This window comes from Nyctereutes procyonoides, unplaced genomic scaffold (genome assembly GCF_905146905.1).
Source record: "Nyctereutes procyonoides isolate TBG_1078 unplaced genomic scaffold, NYPRO_anot_genome, whole genome shotgun sequence".
Taxonomy (NCBI): Eukaryota; Metazoa; Chordata; class Mammalia; order Carnivora; family Canidae; genus Nyctereutes; species Nyctereutes procyonoides.
The window spans coordinates 12447521-12466889 of NW_026575155.1; the positions used below are offsets into that span (position 1 = coordinate 12447521).

General features: G+C 36.8%; 1 protein-coding gene across 3 annotated transcripts in view; it reads right to left on the reverse strand.

Annotated features, from left to right (window-relative positions):
* Positions 1-19369, reverse strand: part of BRWD1 (bromodomain and WD repeat domain containing 1) — a 121880-nt gene that overhangs the window by 20972 nt on the left and 81539 nt on the right. For all 3 annotated transcript variants that reach the window (XM_055313324.1, XM_055313323.1, XM_055313322.1), the window contains exons 28-37: positions 16098-16209; positions 15231-15292; positions 14377-14532; positions 14030-14150; positions 12969-13094; positions 11470-11542; positions 10304-10345; positions 7782-7928; positions 7041-7193; positions 3489-3655 (exon numbers count right to left, since the gene is read on the reverse strand). In XM_055313324.1, coding sequence (XP_055169299.1) covers positions 3489-3655; positions 7041-7193; positions 7782-7928; positions 10304-10345; positions 11470-11542; positions 12969-13094; positions 14030-14150; positions 14377-14532; positions 15231-15292; positions 16098-16209 — 1159 coding nt within the window. The remainder of the gene's footprint in view (positions 1-3488; positions 3656-7040; positions 7194-7781; positions 7929-10303; positions 10346-11469; positions 11543-12968; positions 13095-14029; positions 14151-14376; positions 14533-15230; positions 15293-16097; positions 16210-19369) is intronic.

The following is a 19369-nucleotide window of genomic DNA, read 5'->3' on the forward strand; positions in this document are numbered from 1 at the left end:
CCCTTTTTATCCTAGGTCTTTCTTAAGTGTTACTCTTCATTGGTTCAAAGAAAGAGTTTTTTAAAATAATTAAATGAAAAAACTCGTATGATAAGAGAAAAACCAAACTGAGGGTCATTTTATAAAATAAATGGCCCATACTCTCCAAAAATGTCAATTAAGAAGACAAAAGTTGAAAATAAAAGTCTTGATTAAGTCTGAAGAGTGGGCGCCTGGCTGGCTCAGCCGGTGGAGCCTATCACTTTTGACCTCAGCACTGTGAATTCGAACCCCACACTGGCATAGAGATTACTTAAAAAAATAAAAAATAGGACTATGTGATGATTAAATGAGTTAATTTTTTTTAACAACTAAAGAGACAATAACTATATGCAATGTCAAATCCTCATTTGAGTCTAGATTAGGAAAAAAAAAAAATTGTCCTAAGAACATCATTGGGTCAAACAATAGTAATACAGTAAGTAAGGTGTAGTTAGAATCCTACTAACCTAAAAAGCAAACCCACACTAAGTATTTAGGTAGGATCTGTAAAGGTTTTCTTAGAAATATTCTTTTGAATGATTTAGAAGAAAAATACCTAGCAAAAAGATAAAGCAATGATAAAGCAAATGTGACATACTATGAAAAATTGGTGAGTCCAGGTAAGGAGTATAAAAAAGTTCTTCTGATTATTATTCAACGTTACCTATAATTCTGAAATTATTTCAAAATTCAAAGTTGGAAAAAAAAAGAGGGAGGGAGGACTCACATAGTACTTCGTAACGTATGTCCCTGAATTACAGGCTATAAAGCAGCTAAACAGGACAAATTCAGTTACCCAAGGAGCACATGTTTACTTGCTTCAGGGCAGCTCTGTTATTCTAAACAAGGAGATGAAGATGCAAGGAGGACTTTGGCAGATCCTCTCACCCAAAAAAGCAAAGATAAAACTGGCAAAATCATCCAAAAAAGTCATTTCACAACTGTGGGAAACAGTCACAGGCACTTAACAAATTAAAAAGTGTTTATTCAAGAAAACCTTCTGAATCTAAGAAAAAACTTAAGAGTTTTTGGCATTTCACCTTTGGGCTCCTCCTAGTCACACACACCCCAAACCTGTGGCCCAGCCTTGAGGATCAGGATGAGGAAGTGGAGGGAGCTGGTGCCTGATTTGGGAGCTTCACCAAATAGGGACATGCCCTATCCAAGGGCACTACACTCACTGCTGGCAAATCCAGCCAGGCCAATCCTAGAGCTGCCTAAGCTGCCACACCGGTGAAAGTAACAAGAGTTCAGTCAAAAATTTAAAGGCATCTAGAGAATGAGAGACAGTCACAGGAGTCTCTGAAAAGCTCCAGTGTCTTCCTGGGGATGTGGAAGGTTCTACACATACTCAACAAAGAGTAGAGAGAGTCCTGTTATCTAGTCGTCCAAGGATGACCTTGAGACTCATGCCTGAAATATGTAAGTGGAAAGTGAAGTCTGCTTCACTCCACATAAACCTTCAAAAAGTGTGGAAGGTTTACTGAAAATGTTTAAGCACAAACTTCTGACCACTGAGCTATGCTAAGTCAGGGAAAACAGCTGGGAAGACAAGCCAAAAAAATTTTTTAAATTTTTTAAAAGCAGACTTCTGTGGCTTAGCATTTTAGGAAACACAGACTACTAAAGTGGTTTAGGAGACTCACTAAACAAAGCCAGCAGCAGCAAGCACCATCACAGGGAGAAGGATCAGAATCCAGAGTTTCTACAGTAGGTCAACAAACAGCGAGAAAACCTGAAGAGATGGTATGTCCAAAATGGCCATGTTGTATTAGCAAGTACGTCCTGTTTCCAACAAAATAATAGAAGACCTACCAAGAGTTAAAGAAGTCCACCCATATACAAGTAAAAATGCAGGCAACAGAAAATGTCTCTGAAAGGACACAGATGTTGAACTAAGGATATTTAAATCAATTATTATAAACCCATTTGGAAGAACAAATGATGTTTACAGAATTAAAGGAAAGCACGATGACGGAGAACATCAATGAAGACACAAATTATTAAAAAAAAAAAAAGATTCTGGAGTTGAAAAGCACAGTAGCTTAAACAGACATTCAGAAGACTGGTCCGGCAGCAGATGTGTGCTGGTACAGGAAGCTGTGACCTGACCAGTCAATGAGCATTACCCCAGATGAAGAACAGAAAAAGAAGGAAAAATGAAGGAAGCTTCAGATGTATAGTAGGAGTCCCCAAATGAGAGGGAAGGAGCAGAAAATATTTGAGTAATGGCTAAAAACCACCCAGATTTGATGAAAAACATTGCTCTACAAAGTTGGAAAAATTCCTACACACATCATAGTCGGTTGCAAAATGCAGACAGAATTTTGAAAGTAGCAGGAGAAAAAACCATTCTGTATGTACAAGGGAGGGAATGTCAGCAATAAAACTCACCAACTTCTCATCGGAAACAGCGGGAGGTGAGCAGGCAGGCAGTGGGAGGCAATACTAAAATGTGGGGGTGAAGGGGTAATTCTACAACCTAGCAAAACTAGTCTCACACAAAAATCGACCAGAATGAATTGCTAGCACACCCGCCTTACGAGAAACAAGAAACCCTCAAGGGCGTCAGGCTGGAAAAAAAAGGACACCAGAGGGTAACTCACTCCACACAAAAAATAAAACCACTGGGAAAGGTAATCACATAGGTAAGTATAATTAACAGTATAAATGATTTTTTAAATTATTTTCTTAACCAATTATAAAGAAAATCAGATAAACCATAACATATAAAGATGTACTCTGACAACAACAGCAGCACAAAAAAGGAAGAGAGGGAGCTCAATAAGAACAAACTTCGTGTGAGAATTCAATAGCAGTAATCTGAAGAAGATAGTTTTGAAAGGAGATACAGAGTGGAATCCCCAAACTGGCAGGAAGACACCCAGCACGGGTGCAGTGCAGGTTCAAAACAAGCCTGGACACAGATTAAATTAATTACTCCATTTTCACACTCCAACACTTTTAAAATACCCGAAATCTGGTATTAATGTAAGCTACATAGTCAAGGAAGACAGAACATAAATATTAAACTCCTGACAGAGGATAAATAAGCCCTGCATGTTGTATTTTTTTACTAGTCCTCAGAAAAATTAGGGTACATAATGTTGAATCAGTATTTCCTTTACGTAATCAAATGCTCAGTGGTCGCCCAAAGTGGCCACTTTACTCTCTGCATTAAAAAAGAGCTTCTTAAAAAAATAAAAATAAAAAAGAGATTCTTGTGTAATAAATAATACTGTATTCCTAAGATTTTAAAAATCTCTAATTTTCATTAAATGCTTTAAAATTTACCCAATTATAAAGTATACAATAGCTCTATATGCACACGGTGCTTTCAAGTCATAAAAAAAAAAAATCTTTCTGAACATACTGTACTCCTAATCGTTTTAGAATAAAATTAAGGAAGTAACACAACCTGAAATTTTTCTAATTGCATACAAAGCCTGCAGTAACTACTAATTCACCTGATACTTTTGTTAGCCTGATTGACACGGTTACAATTCTGTCGTCTCTTGAACCTCTGGCTTCTTCGGAGTTTCTCATTGAATTTTTGGCCAATTTTAAAATCAGAGGAGATTTTCTTCATTTTTTCTTCAAATAAGGCAGACAATCTCAAGGTCATACTGTAAATCTGCAAGGATATGAAAACAAAAGCAGAGTTACAACATATCTTTTAAAACACTTCACATACACACAAAAAATGTATAAAGTAGGCTACTTGTAATCTGTTCCATCAGTGTTATAGACACTAGCTGTTACAGATTTTATCCATTGCCCCAACCTTCCTTCAGCAACATCTGCAAGAACAGGCAGCAACATATACCTCTCAGGCAAAAAGAAAGCAGTTTTAAATCAAGCATTCTCTGGAGGCTAAGACTTACATATACATGTAAATGTTCTCATTTGGCTTTTCCCATTTTCACATTTACATGTACAAATCCAAAAGAATATTCCCTTCTCCTAAAGTTGGATGTGAAGTTGGCTGGTTTTAGGATTGCCATCTAGGCAGCAAAGACCATGTCTTGTTGGGGCGCAGAAACAAAAGGTGCTTTCGCCTTTGTCTCCAACTTACAGTTTGTAATGCCACCTGGATTTTTTTTTTTTTTTTTTTAATTCATGACAGACACACAGAGAGGGAGACAGAGAGGCAGAGACACAGGCAGAGGGAGAGGCAGGCTCCATGCAGGGAGCCCGATGTGGGACTTGATCCCAGGTGTCCAGGATCTGGCCCTGGGCTGAAAGGCGGCACCAAACCGTTGAGCCACCCAGGCTGCCCACCACCTGGATCTATACATGACTTACACACCAAAAGCTATCTTCATCCAGAGGAAGAAAATAGACCCTAGAACTTTAACAGATGTAAGATTGTGTTTTAACAGTTTTTATAATTAAATAGTGACAAAGCTTTCAGAGAATTCAGCAATGTGATGTTAAATGCTCCTGTAAATAACTTTGGTACAGCTACGTATTTACAAGAAGTACTCTCAACTCATTCACAATCATTCTTGGAAAGTAAGTGAAAAGTTTAATGTTCAAAGCTATATATATCAATCACTCTGATGCACAGGGCAGAAGGGTAGAGAGACTAACACTAGAGAATCTCTAGGGGAAAAAAAGCATGTAGGATACACAAATTTCCTGTATGCTTTGTAATTATATATGTACATACATACATACATATGTACAATATATGTGAAATTCAAAATCCCACTTCATCTTTGAAGTGATCTGACACTTATTTCCAGTATTTTGTATTTACCTTAAATTATTTTCCTTCAAATCTGAATTCTAGTTTAAGTCACCAATTTTAACAAGTAATTTTTTTTCTTAATCATATTAAGTTTGAAACCTCTGATTCTCTTAAGAATCACAACTTTCATATCTGTCTTCTCACTGGGTTTATGTAAAATCCAGTAATACATCTGAATTGAACATAAACAATTAACAAAAACGGGGGCTAAAACTAATAGCTCCTTAAAATGAAAAAAGGGCATGTATGAAAATAACCCACAATTAACATCATACGCAATGGTGAAAGACTGAAAATCATTTCCCCTGAGATCAGGAATGAGACAAGATTGCCTGGTTTCACCACTATACTCTAAATTCTAGCTGGAACAATTTAACAAAATGAGAAACTAAAATCATTCCGACTGTAAGGCTGTAAGTTAAACTATCACTATTCACAGATGATGACAGGATCCATATTCATGGCAGCATCACTCCTAATAGCCAAAAATCAGAAACAATTCAACTGTCTGCCAGGAGATGAACAGATAAACAAAATGTCATATACCCACACAATGGAATATCATTCAGGCATAAAAAGGAATAAAATTCTCATGTATATAACAACATGGATGAACCTTTCAGACATTCTGTTGAGTAAAAGAAGCGAGACACAAAAGGACAAATGTTGTGACTCCACTTACATGAAATATCTAGAATAGACAGACATATACTCAGACTAAGGAGAGGAGACACTGCCAAGGGCTGAGGGGAGTGAGAGAGTGTGGAGTCACTGCTTAATGGTTATTGTTTCTGCCTGGGGTGACAAAAGAGTTTTGGCAACAGCAGCGATGGTTGAATAACACTGTGAATATAATTAACGCCAATCAATTGTACCCTTAAAAGTAGTTAAAATAATAAAGTTTATGTTACGTATGTTTAACCAAGACTTTGAAATTCTGATAATACACAAAACTCCAATAAATTAATTGGGTGAGTTGTAAATATCCTCAAATATGTATTTTAAATAAAGGGGAAAAAGGTATGATTGAGATTTATTTTCTCTCTGGAAATAAAGGGTCTCACTAATGATGAATACTGACAGTAACACAAGTTTAGAAAAATGTCAGACTTGGGATGCCTGGGTGGCTCAGCAGTTAAGCACCTGCCTCCAGCTCAGGGCATGATCCTGGAGTCCCAGGATTGAGTCCCATATCAGGCTCCCAGTATGGAGCCTGCTTCTCCCTCTGCCTATGTCTCTGCCTCTTCGTTGTTTCTCTCATGAATAAATATATAAAATCAAAAAAAAAAAAAAAAGTCAGACCTGATGTTAAACTGATGTTTAAATAGATGTTAATTTTGCATACTGAATGCAAAGAGTTCTCAAAGTAAGAATAACACAGGAGTGTCTGATAATAAATAATAAAGAGTGAAATTAAGGCAAAATGGTTAATAAACAGTGATAATCAATAATCATAGACAAGGTACTATAATACTAAGCGTTTTACTTTAAATCTTCTCAAATCATTGATTTTTTTTTTAATTACCCAACACCCACTGACTACAAGGATTTGTGGTATTTGTGAAAATGTACACTTTCGTATACTTATTATGCTTCAACAAGTTCTGAAAAGTTATCTAATGTGTTAACATTTTAACAATACTTCAGGGATGTACTTTCTACTAGTGTTCTCAAAAAATCAGGGATCCCTGGGTGGCGCAGCGGTTTAGCGCCTGCCTTTGGCCCAGGGCGCGATCCTGGAGACCCGGGATCGAATCCCACGTCGGGCTCCCGGGCGCATGGAGCCTGCTTCTCCCTCTGCCTGTGTCTCTGCCTCTCTCTCTGTGTGTGTGACTATCCTAAAAAATTTTTAAAAATTAAAAAAAAAAAAGACAGCTCCTGTGTTTCCTCTTTGGATCCGAAATAGCAGTATGGAGTATGGTGTCAGTAGTCCTACTCCCACTTCAGATCTTGCTTTCCTCACTTTTAATATTCTTCCAGCCTCTATCAGTAAATTTCTAATCCACTTTTCAAGATTTCTACATCTATGTATCAAGTTCACTGGCTGCCTCAGTCCCAACAATTCCCATTTGTTGCCTTCAGGAAAGGAAAACATTAATTGCTGTATGGTACCAAACAGCAGACATTTGGGCAGTGGCAGAGTGCTCTTCTTACCAGTGGTTTTGCTCTCCTCACCTGTCTGCAATGTTCCAACATTTATCAGCAAGTGCAAAATGATCATCAACATAGACTATGCACACTTTTCTTTAACAACTTTTAAAATTACCTTTGATCTTTTGTTTGGTGTATATGCTTTTGCATTGCTAAATATCAACCGGATGTCTTTGCAAAATTCCAAAGGGCTGTCATAATTTCCTGCTTCTAAAGTTTCCCTTACTGTTCCAAAATCCATTGGAGTATCTATAATATCTCGGTAGTCCTAGGTTTTAAAAACAATAATTAGTACAAAGATACAATTGCAACTTTTAGAAACGTAAGTGCATCAGTTCTCTAAAATATTCAAAATGAGAGGAGAAAAGGGTTAGAAGACCTGAAGACTCATCAATAATTTTTAAAAAGAGACCCAGACATAAAAACATAATATACCAAAATGATATACTTCATGGGATATGGAATGGTTTTTATTTCCTTCTTTACACTCTTTATGTAATTTCCAAACTTTCTACAGTAAATTTGTGCTTTATAATCTTTTTTTAAGGTAATTTTCCATTCCCATATTAGAAGGATGAATACAGATACTTTTATCCAATTTACAGTTTTACATAATAGATAACCTGTAGGATCCTGCCACTATGATGTAGCAGTGATTAAGTCTCAGCCCAAGTTACAGGAGTGTCTGTAAGTTCAAGAAAATGTATATGCAATACAACTCTTCCACTTAGTGGTAAGAGACAAAGTCAACATGAAGCTAAGACATCTTACTCATTAAAGCTTACTTTAAATACTTCCACCCCAATCTCTACACAAAATAAGAAAAGGCCCAAGCATTCAAACAATGGCAACTTACTGGATATTCAACCAAATCAACAGGTTGTCTAAATGGTTCAGAATCTTCACACTGAAAAATTAAGTTCACTAGTTCCTTACACTGTTTCTTCCAGTTACTTTCAACATAGTTGGTTGCTTTGATGCTCCTTTTTTTCCAATCGCGGACCTAAAAACACATTTACAATATTAAGTTTTTTCATTCTTGGAAATTTAACACTGTGGTATGGCGTATTACAGTGGTAAAAATGCAAGTGAGTTCTTGTCTTCTGTACTATAACAATGTGGCTACTCTTATTTTCTACCTACTTGGAAGGAACCCACTTTTCTATAAAAACCCAATAGCACCACTTCCATTACTCTGGAAATATTGTTGACCCCATCACTTAATATTCAAGTGTAGAGAATGTTCACAACATATGAAGTATCACCTGGAATAATTTGGTAAGCTAAATAATGGCCCCAAAGATACATGCATCCCAATCCAAGAACTCATGACTGTCACTTCACATGGCAGACTTGACTAAAGGCATGAATCTTGACAGGGGAAGACTGTTCTGGATTATCAGGATGGGCCCAATTTAATCACAAAGGTCCTTTTAAGAGTGAGGAAGAAGGGGGGGCACCTGGGTGGCTCAGTCAATTAAGCGTCCCAGCTCTTGATTTTAGCTCAGTTAGTGATCTCAGGGTTGTGAGATTGAGCCCTGTATGTGGAGTCTGTTTGGGATTCTCTCTCTCCCTTTATCCCTCCCACTCGTGATCATGCTCTCTCTCTAAAATAAATAAATAAACCTTAAGAAAAAAAAAAAAAGAATGAGGCAGAAGAGTCAGCAGCAGAGAGTTCAAGCTGCTGGCCTGAAGAGAGAAGAGGGGACATGAGACAATCGGATGACAATAATTCAAGTCTAACTTTTCAATGTTATTTGGGGCAAGCATATTTGGAAAATTAACATATTAAGCTTAAATTTAAGCAGCATTTGGATGTTTAAAATGTAAAGCATTTCTTTTTTGAGAGAGCATGTGCATGCATATAGATCAGGGGTGGGATTTGCTTCAACGTGGATGGAACTGGAGGGTATTATGCTGAGTGAAGTAAGTCAATCGGAGAAGGACAAACAGTGTATGTTCTCACTCATTTGGGGAATATGAATAATAGTGAAGGGGAATATAAGGGAAGGGAGAAGAAATGTGTGGGAGATATCAGAAAGGGACACAGAACATAAAGACTTCTAACTCTGGGAAATGAACCAGGGGTGGTGGAAGGGGAGGAGGGCGGGGGGTGGGGGTGAATGGGTGACGGGCACGGAGGGGGACACTTGACGGGATGAGCACTGGGTGTTTTTCTGTATGTTGGTAAATTGAACACCAATAAAAATTAATTTATAAAAAATAAAAAGAAAAAAAAAAGAAAAAAAAAACTAAAAAAAAAAAAAAAAAAGATCAGGGGTGGGGAGTGTAGAGAGAGAATCTTTAAGCAGGATCTGCAGCTCAGGGCAGAGCCTGCCACAGAGCTCGATCTCAAGACCTGGGCCGAAATCAAGAGTCGGATGCTTAACCGACTGAGCCACTCAGGCACCCCAAAATGTTAAGCATCAACAATCTTTACTTTTATTATTAGAACTTAAAAGACCTGCTGGTGATAAAATTCTAACCACATATTCAAAACTTAATATATCCGTACACTGTTCTCTTTAACTCCATCCTTTTAACAAGTCATTTTTTAAAAAGGTTTAATCATCAAATCCTACAAAGTTCCCCTTATAACGGCTTATCCTCTCCTTGCCTCTCCATTCCATACAAGCACTGTCCTTGACCAGGCTCCCACATCCTATACTCCTACTTCTTGCAACAGACTCCTAAATCACTTCCTTTAATACTGATCCTGTTAACTTCCAAAATCTATTCAACTATTTTGGTTGTACAAAAATAAAATCCTTGGTTTTCAATACCATCATCATCTGCTCCCAAAGTAACAAACAGCCAGATGCTGCTACTCTGCTCACTCCCACACTCCGCCCCTAAACCAGCCAGGCCAATGCTCTATCACTAGTGTGGGGACATGCCACACATGCCTACTTTCTGACCTGGGTCCTAATAGCTCCTTACTTTCTGAATGTCCCCTTCCTACTCAGCTCCCTGTGAGAACTCAGTTCAAGTCCCAATTCTTCCAATAAACCTTCCCTAACTACCCACCCACCTTTTAGTGATTTGTCATTTCTCTCATAAAACACTCAATACCCAATTCTAATATAACTTTTCAGAGAAACATCTAAGATCTTAGGTTGCTTTTATTTTTTTTTAAAGACTTTATTTATTCATTATACCACATGTGGGCGGGGGAGGGACAAGCAGACTCCTTACTGAGAGCGAAGCCTGACGTAGGGGGCTCAACACAGGGCTCAACCTTACAACCCTGAGGAGATGACCTGAGCCAAAATCAAGAATCATACACTTAACCAAATGCACCACCCAGGACCCCCTTTAGGCTGCTTTCAAAACACAGAATAAGTAAAAGACAAAGGTTAATCAGGTAGATTAACTTACTCTCCTTCTTCCCGAAGATGTTTTAGGAAGATCACTATCATCCTAGAATAAAAATCAGAGCAGCTTAAGTGTTAACATTCTCATTAGAAATATAATAATCTAAATGCATATCAAAGACATTAGGTCTTACCAGGGTTTTTAACTTATTTTACAAAAATCTCAAAAGGCAGACCAGACCCTATCAAATGATTTTTGTGGAACCCAGCCTCCAACAAACCAACCATTCTTAATAACCTTTTGCATTCCTTAAGAACATGGATTAATTCCAAAAGATAGTGATAAAAAAATGCTTTGTACATGACTTAAATATAGTACATGCATAAGCAACTTTAAATTTGTGTTTTACTTCCATCCATAAAACCCTAGAAACCATCTCCTACATGTCCTCAATTTCCTACTCTATACATTTTCCTATTCCCTAAATCAAATATTTGTGTACCCATTTTTATTCCAATATAAAGTAGCTTGAAAATCAGTGAATTACAGTTAGGGGTCTTGTAGAAATTGATATTACACTGATAATGGTTAGTGTTTTTAAAGAGTATCCTTCCTAAAACTCCTGCAACTTAGTGCCTGATTCTGTATGAAGTGAAATTATTTATACCATTGATATTTGCCTTAAACTTCAAAATAATCTTGAGTGAAGAACTTGTAGGTACTGGGAACATGGTAAAGCTCATTAATTTTTAATTACAGTTGGGGCACCTGGGTGGCTCAGTGGTTGAGCATCTGCCTTCAGCTCAGGGTGTGATCCCAGGTCTGGGGACCGAGTCCCACATTGGGGTCCCCATATGGAGCCTGCTTCTCCCTCTGCCAGAGTGTCTCTGCCTCTCTCTCTCTCTGCCTCTCTCATGAGTAAATAAAATCTTTAAAAAAAATTTTTTTTAATTACAATTAAATCCAACTCTCAGATATTGGTTTTTGCAAAAGTAGAGAACATTCTGCAGCTATGTTATTTGCAAAGACGTATTTTATTTGGTATCAATTATTGGTTAAAACAAATTACCTCACTGAATGTCTAGACAATTAAGAAATATATTTTTATCAAAATAGTTTTCATAGTTCACTGGAATATAGCGAGAATTGGTATTTTCTACTTCACTCAATATTTTTAAGTTACTATTTAAAATTAACAAAAATCTTTATAAAATTGGCAAACTTCATACCAAATCCTCGGCATTTTGCTCATCATTTTCAGAAGTGTTGGAAAGTTCTGAGATATTTGTACAGTCTTGATTCCTAAAAAACAATTTTTCATATTTTTAGAGTATGCAGATGTAGTTACTGCTGTAAAAAATTCAAACTGCAAGTTAAGATATAGATGGTTCTCCAAGTAGAGGAATACCAGGGTTTTTTAATCTACCCTCTGTGGAAACAACTGACCATCTTAGAATACTGAAAGCAAGTCCTCTCCCCCCCCCCAACTAAGTATGTATAAAACTAAGCTGGTAATCCAGAAATAATACATGCTCAATTGGGTGAACTCGGGGATGAGTTTTCCTACACATAACTAGTCATAGTCATACAGTGAGTACCAAGAACATATGGCTGATGGAGATAAAATAGAGGGGAAAAGTACAAATTAAAGCAAATTATATCTTCACTGCACCCAAAAAAGAAAGAATGCTAATTTAGGAATCTCTAGGCATAAGAAAGATCAAAATGGGTGTGTGATTTTTCTGAAGTGGAAAAATGAAAATTGTGGGCCAGGAGCAGATTCAACCCAGTTGAAAAACTTGGAACCAGTTACTTCCCAGTGTGCGGCCTGATGGTGAAAATGATGGCACAGTTTATAAACCACCTTCTCCAATACACAATTCTTTCCAACAATTTGTGTGACTATGGTAGAAGGGCATTAGGATCATACAGCAACGTTGGAAAACAAACAGAAAAAAGGATCATGCAGCAAAATACTAAATTTAAAGGAAACAGGCTGAGTAAGTTGTCCAAAGTGACAAAGAATGTTCAATCAAACAAATGAGGTTAAAACTCAAGTCTCATTTTCCAAGTCAGTTTCCATTCTACTCCTGCAAACTGATCTCCCAGTGCAAGAAGCATATGCTGAGTCACCCTTATACAACCACTCTCATGGGATACAATCCCAAAGAGACAAAAACCAATCTAGTCATGACAAAACCTCACACAAACCCAAACTCAATATTCTCCACAAAATAAGTGGTGAGAAATAATGATGAAGTCAGGAGCGAAGGGAAAGGCTAGATAACAGATAAAAGGACACACAGACACCAGATGAGTGAAAGCAGCAAGGGTCTGGACTAGGTCCTGAGATACAGCAGGGATGCTGCCATAAGAACTGAGGAAATCCACTGCAGCCATTAGTATGACACCAAGAATAATTTCTTAACATTTCATGAGGATACCACAGGTATGAAAAAAGTTAACCTAAGGGGAAACCGGTGAAGGGTATATACAGGGCAACTTTCTGTAGTATAAAATTAGTTCAAAGTTTTAAAAAAAACTGGATTCTTGATTTCTCATGCCTTTACTGAAATTATGATTACAATACGTGTGTAAAGAAATGCCACTTAATGCAGCATGTTAAAAGTTAAAAATTCAGAGAGCAAAAATTAAAAAATGGTTGGCTGCAAGAGGTGCAATATGCAAAGTCACTTTTCCACCATATCTGTAACAGGAGGTAACTTACTTTATAAATTTTAAAAGTTGGTCAGTTATCTTCTTAGCTGATCTTGCAATTACACTCTCAGGTTCATTAAATGTCCTGGCATTATGTTCTATATATCTGACTTCCCAAACTAATGCAGATAGCCTCCTTCAAAATAAAAAGTAGGCATTTTACACGTTAGAAAATGAAAAGACAAATCAAATTTTAAAAATTAAGCCAGCATATATTAATATATTAAATCATAAGCCATCAAGCTAAACCACCTTCTAATGCTGTCAACCTGTCACAGTCATAAGCAATCACGTCAGAAGCTAAACCACAGAGAATGTATTTAAAGACCAAAAATCTTAACAGTTCATTCTATCATAACATCCAGAAAACTAACAAAGTAACCCACCCTTTTACCTTCTCTAGAGATACTACTGAAGCTACTGAGACGCATTTAAGAACATGTGTTAAATACCATTAATCCTGAGAGAGTAACCAGGCAAAGTGATTTCTGAACAAATGCACATTCCCAGGTTTGGCTATGGAGACAAATTACACCAACTGTATAAGAAGCCAGTTTTTTGTACTGGTAATTTCTTGAAATAGATGAATTATAAAAAATAAAATACCATCAATTACTTAAAAAAAAAATCACTGAGAATAGGAAATTTTATAATTACCAGTTCTCCAGAAGCCAAAGATAAAAAGCTGATGACTCTGGGGAATTTATCTTTCAAAGGCCAATGTTTAACCAATTATATCTTTAAATCAAGCTAAGTAAGAATGTTAACACGCAAATAAAAACAAATATGATATCTAACTACTTAACATATTCATTTAAAAAAAAACAGAATACTAAAGATTGAGGAATGAAACATGGCATTTTTTTTATTTGCTTTCTCTTCAACATCTAAGTGTCTTATATATATATATATAAGACCACAAATTACCATAATGAAAGAGAATGAAACCGAAAATAATGCTCATCAGCCCCCCTACTTCACCCCTGTCACCATCAACCACCACCTCCATTTACTCTGGTCAGGACGATCAAATACCTTTTCAAACTATTTTTAAAGGAGGTTTCTACTGACCTGTAAAATCGATTAACGAGTCTCATTCGGATTGTGTAAAGATCAGTTGGATAAGCTACTACAGTACAGTACTTCGGATATGTACACAGATCAACTGGACCTGCAAAAGCTGCTGCTATGTCTGTGGAGGGAGAAAAAAGAATTTTTGATCAATAAATTCATTACCTTTAAGAGATTATTTCTCTACAAATGATTCAAAAATAAAGCTACAATTAACACTGCAAGCCCACCCAAAAGGTAGCAAATAAAAATTGTAGTGAAGAACACAACCCCAAGTTTGCCACTATTTTAAAATACTTATGTGGAGTGGAAAGCTTAAACATGAAAATTCACACTCAAAAACTTACCAAGATTCAAAAGTTGATCTATGCCACTAATAATTCGTTCACACTCTTCATCTCTCGATTTCTGACCCCATTCACCATCTTGTGGTTTGTAGAGCAATTTCTCTAGCTCATCTGAAGTGACAGAAATACTAGCTCCTAATTCTTCAGGTGGATCAACTATGAATTCCATTAAAAAGAAAAATTATCAAACAAATATACCATATTTAAGTTGTCGAAACTCATTTAAAAAACACTACAAAGGAAAAAGTAGCTCTTTTACAGTGGAGAAACCTGCAGACACCACCTAAATCACAGAATGAAAGTTAATGTCTTCAGGAATAGAACATATGGATATCATGTGTCTCCTGACAGGAAGCACGGAGGACCACATATACATATCACTTCTCTAACACTAGTGCCAAAAATGCAAACCCTGGATATGGATGAAATTACAAGTCAAGCCCAAACTGAGAGAAATTCTACAAAATAGCCAGGATTACATGGGAAACGACAGTGGGCTACTAAGATGCAGTCAGCATCAAGCTGGAAGCCTACGATAATAATTAATGAGCCAGATACCCATTAATTCTTTTTTGAGAGACGCCTAGGTGGCTCAGCAGTTGAGCAACGAACGGCCTTTGGCTCGAGGTGTGATCCTGGAGTTCCAGGATCGAGTCCCACATCAGGTGCCCTGCGGGGAGCCTGTTTCGCCCTTTGCTAATGTCCTCTGCCTTCTGTCTCTCATGAGTAAATAAAAATCTTAAAAAAAAAAAAAAAAGTCTTTTTTGAGTTTTAGTAAAGCTCACAGTTACCATAATAATTCGAAAACATTTCTCAAACAGAAAACATAGGTAAAATATTTAAAAATTATATACCATTATCAGGAATAGGTTCCATGTCCCATGGGCTAAGTTTTTCAATTTCAGTATTGTCCCACCTGTTAAAAAACAAAGTCTAGTTAGCTCTCATAAAAACGACTTGTGGCAAACAAACAAACAAACAAAAAAAACACGACTTGTGGCTAACAACTAGCTAGCCAACTACAAGAGTAAAGAAAAATAAAATGTGAAAATTTTATTGTAGCAATCAAAGTTTAAATATTACTAATAAGATTTTTAGGAAAATATATTAAACCAGAAATCCTCTGTGGCTTATAGCCAGGGTAGGCATTTTAAAAAAAAAAAACAAAAACAGGGATCCCTGGGTGGCGCAGCGGTTTGGCGCCTGCCTTTGGCCCAGGGCGCGATCCTGGAGACCCGGGATCGAATCCCACGTCGGGCTCCCGGTGCATGGAGCCTGCTTCTCCCTCTGCCTGTGTCTCTGCCTCTCTCTCTCTCTCTCTCTGTGACTATCATAAATAAAAAAATAAAAAATAAATAAATAAAAAACAAAAGCAAAAAAACAACTCAAAGACACAGTAGAGTTTTGAATACCAGTTTAGAATGTGACTTTATTCCACAGCCAATAGAAAAGCAGCAAAACCTTCTATAAACAAAGGAAATGATACAATGTGTGCTCTTGAACAAGGATCCTGCAGTATTACACTGCTATATTGGGTGGGTACAGAAATGGTCCCGGTACCAGTAAATAGGAAGCAGCAGAGACATACTAGAGACACTGTAAGGGGGGAGACTGACAGGACTCAATAACAGACTAAATCATGGTCCTTAACCATGGTCATAAAACCACCCACCACAATGAGTCAATGTTTGTAGAGGCTTCATTTTCAACTGCATACAGACCTAACGATGTAGCACTGGAAATGACTATCCGGGTACTGTGGCTGATATGGCTCTTGACTCAGCACCGTCCCAAACCACCAGGCATCATCAATGATAGAACGAAACCTGTCACCTGTAAGAGATGACCAAGACTGAGACACCAATTTGCCAAAATTAACACTTTAAATTTATAAAATACCACTGATTTGGATAAAAGAGAAATTACTTCTTTATCTTAAAATTAGCCACCATTCCCCACTTTCCAGCAATCTTCAGGGATGAGATAAATGTATAAAGATACAATGTCACACTGAGCAATTTCCTGAAGGCATATAACCATATAGTGTAACAGACTAAAATGGTTATGACTAGATGACCTTGTCTGGTGGATCCAAACACCCACTCCAAAATAAGTTCTATTACATTATACGACATGAAAGAAAAAAGTTTAACAAAACTCAAAAACCTTTTATAACTATATGTACTGTCAATAGTTTAATATTTAATAAGTATATTAAATACATACAGCTCTGCAATGTTTCCTGAATAAAACAAATTATAAAAATATTATTAAAAATATGATTAGAATTTAATCCGTGATTATTCTAAAGTTGTTCCTATATAAGTATTGTCACATCTTAGGACTTCACATTAAAAATCAGTTCAAGAGGTATCCTTCAAACTGCTTACATGTTATTTAAAACCATTAGGGGCACCCAGGTGACTCAGTTGGTTAGGCATCTGATTCTTGGTTTTGGCTTAGGTCATTAATCTCAGGGTTGTGAGATCAAGTCCCACATCGAACATGGAGCCAGCTTAGGACTCCATCCCTCCCCCCAGCCCCCGGTTCTCTCCCTCTGCCTCTCCCACCTCCCAAAAAAAAAAAAAAAAGGAAACATCTGCATAGCTCTTTATCTCAGCAGGGTATATAAAGTGGGGAAGTAGATCTTAGGAGGGCTCCTCAACAAACCAAAATAACTGTAAGGAGTACTCCAACTAACTTCAGTCATTTTCTGAATGTATTTTAACAATAAGAACTCTTCTAGAGGAATAGAGTATATGTGGGGTCCATTACAGAAAAGAAACACAGACTGCTGTAATAAGCCCATGTTTTCCTTCCCATCCATTCCACCATTCTCAAAACAAAATCACTAACAAAAAAAGTCCCTTATCCAGACTTAGTAATTTCTTGGTAGATTTGCAATTCTTCTTTCAAGGAAAAGTTTTACAGAAATGTTACCAATCAAAATTAAAGCTACATCTCACCTCCAAGAAAGAGAATATTTATGCCATAAAATACCCACAAATAGTAATAACTAAAAGTATGCTTATACTGAATTCTGTAAAACTGGGGGGGGGGGGGAACAACCCCAGGAGTATCATAACTCCTGGAGCTACATGTTTTGAGGTTCTTAATATATTTTCAAATTCATGGAAACATGACTTTTATGTATATTTCATATTTTCCAAAATCACCAGAAACCCATAAGCCCCCTAATCCCTCTCTCTAAATAAATTTCCACTTTTGATAGTATTTCATTAATATAAATATTCTAAAACAGAACTTCAACTTCAGAAAAAAAATCCTATCAAAGTTCTAACTTTTTAAATGAAAGGCATATATTAAAAATCTGATGTAACACTCTGGTTTTTGTCTCATTATATAAGTAAAAAACCTAATTTAACATAAAAAAGCCAGTCTTTGATACCAAGAATTTACTTTATAATACTTTTCTTCCTTATTTACCTAAAACTAGAAGATGCTTTTAGTTTATATAAAAACATTTCTTCAGTGTTAACACTTTTAATTAAAAGGAACCTTAAAGAAATCACTTTTCTGGGGGTACGTGGCTGGCTCAGTCAGAGGAGCACACAACTCTTGATCTCAGGGTCGTGAATTAGAGTCCGATGTTTGGTACAGAGATTACTTAAATAAAATTTTTAAAAAAGAAAACACTTTGGAACGCCTGGGTGGCTCAGTGGTCAAGCATCTGCCTTTGGCTCAGGTCATGATCCTGGGATTCAGGGATTCAGTCCCACACTGGACTCCCTGTGAGGAGTCTGCTTCTCCCTCTGCCTGTGTCTCTGCCTCTCTGTCTCTCTCTCATGAATAAATAAAAATCTTAAAAAAAAAAACAAACAACCTTTTCAGAAGGTAAAACCCGACTTTTAAGAATTTAAAAAAAAAAAAAACAAAAAAACCTGTTTTTGCCCATATAACAGTAGGATAAACTAAGAGTAGGACAGAACTTTAATAAAGTTTTCAACATACAAAAATCAGAATCAAGCAACTTCTTTTAATAACACTGCTCAAACCTCAAGAAAATAGGTAAGATTTTAGAGGGGAACAAAACTGAATCAGAAGATCTGGTACATTAATTTCTCAACCACAAAAATAAAACAAAACCACTAAATTACAAGAGTCAAGTGGGAATCCACCTCTAGAGCTGAGCTATAAAGAACTGAGTTTAAAACAATTTTTGGATGTACATGTTGGTAGAACAAAAAGAGAGCTTCCAACTCATACATCATGGGGCTGGATAAAAAAAGATGGGAAACTTTATTTTTTAAGATTTTATTTATTTGACAAAGAGAGAAATCATGGGCAGGAGAGAGAGAAGCAGGCTCCCTGCTGAGCAGGGATCTAGATGTGAAGCTTGATCTCAGGATCCCAGGCATAAAGATGGGAAACCTGAATGTTCTTCAGAATCTGGCTATAGGACCTGTTAACTCCCACCATTCCGGATGCCTTGAGTTTGGTTTCTATTGTTTCTGTTTCTGGCTAGATGTTTTTCTTCAAGAAAAATTTCCTTTACCTCTAGTCCCAAAATAATCCTGACTACTTGAGTGGACATTAACCGCTAAAAATAGTCCACTAAGAGTAGCCACTCTCTCTGACCATCTTCTGTTTCAAATAGGGATGGCTCAGGTAATTCTATCTAAAATTTATCTATTTGTAGTACATGTAGAAAAAGGCAGCAAAAACTAGGAAAATTAATGAGGTCCTAACATTATTTACAATGTATTCATCAGATATAAAACTTAGTATCTCTAATAAGAGGCCAAAACTGATAAAAGGAGAATGAGCTATCCTCAGTGATTCAAGTCAAACTCAACACATGAGCCCCCCAGATAGCATTCCATACTGAAAGTAATAAATGTATACCTGTGAAAGGGGTTCTACGGTTGCTGACTAGTATTACCTAGCCTGGTTACAGTCATCAATTTTGTCCTGTGGAGATTACTGACCTATGCAAGTCTAATAAGCAAGGGAGCCCACCAAGCCACCCTAA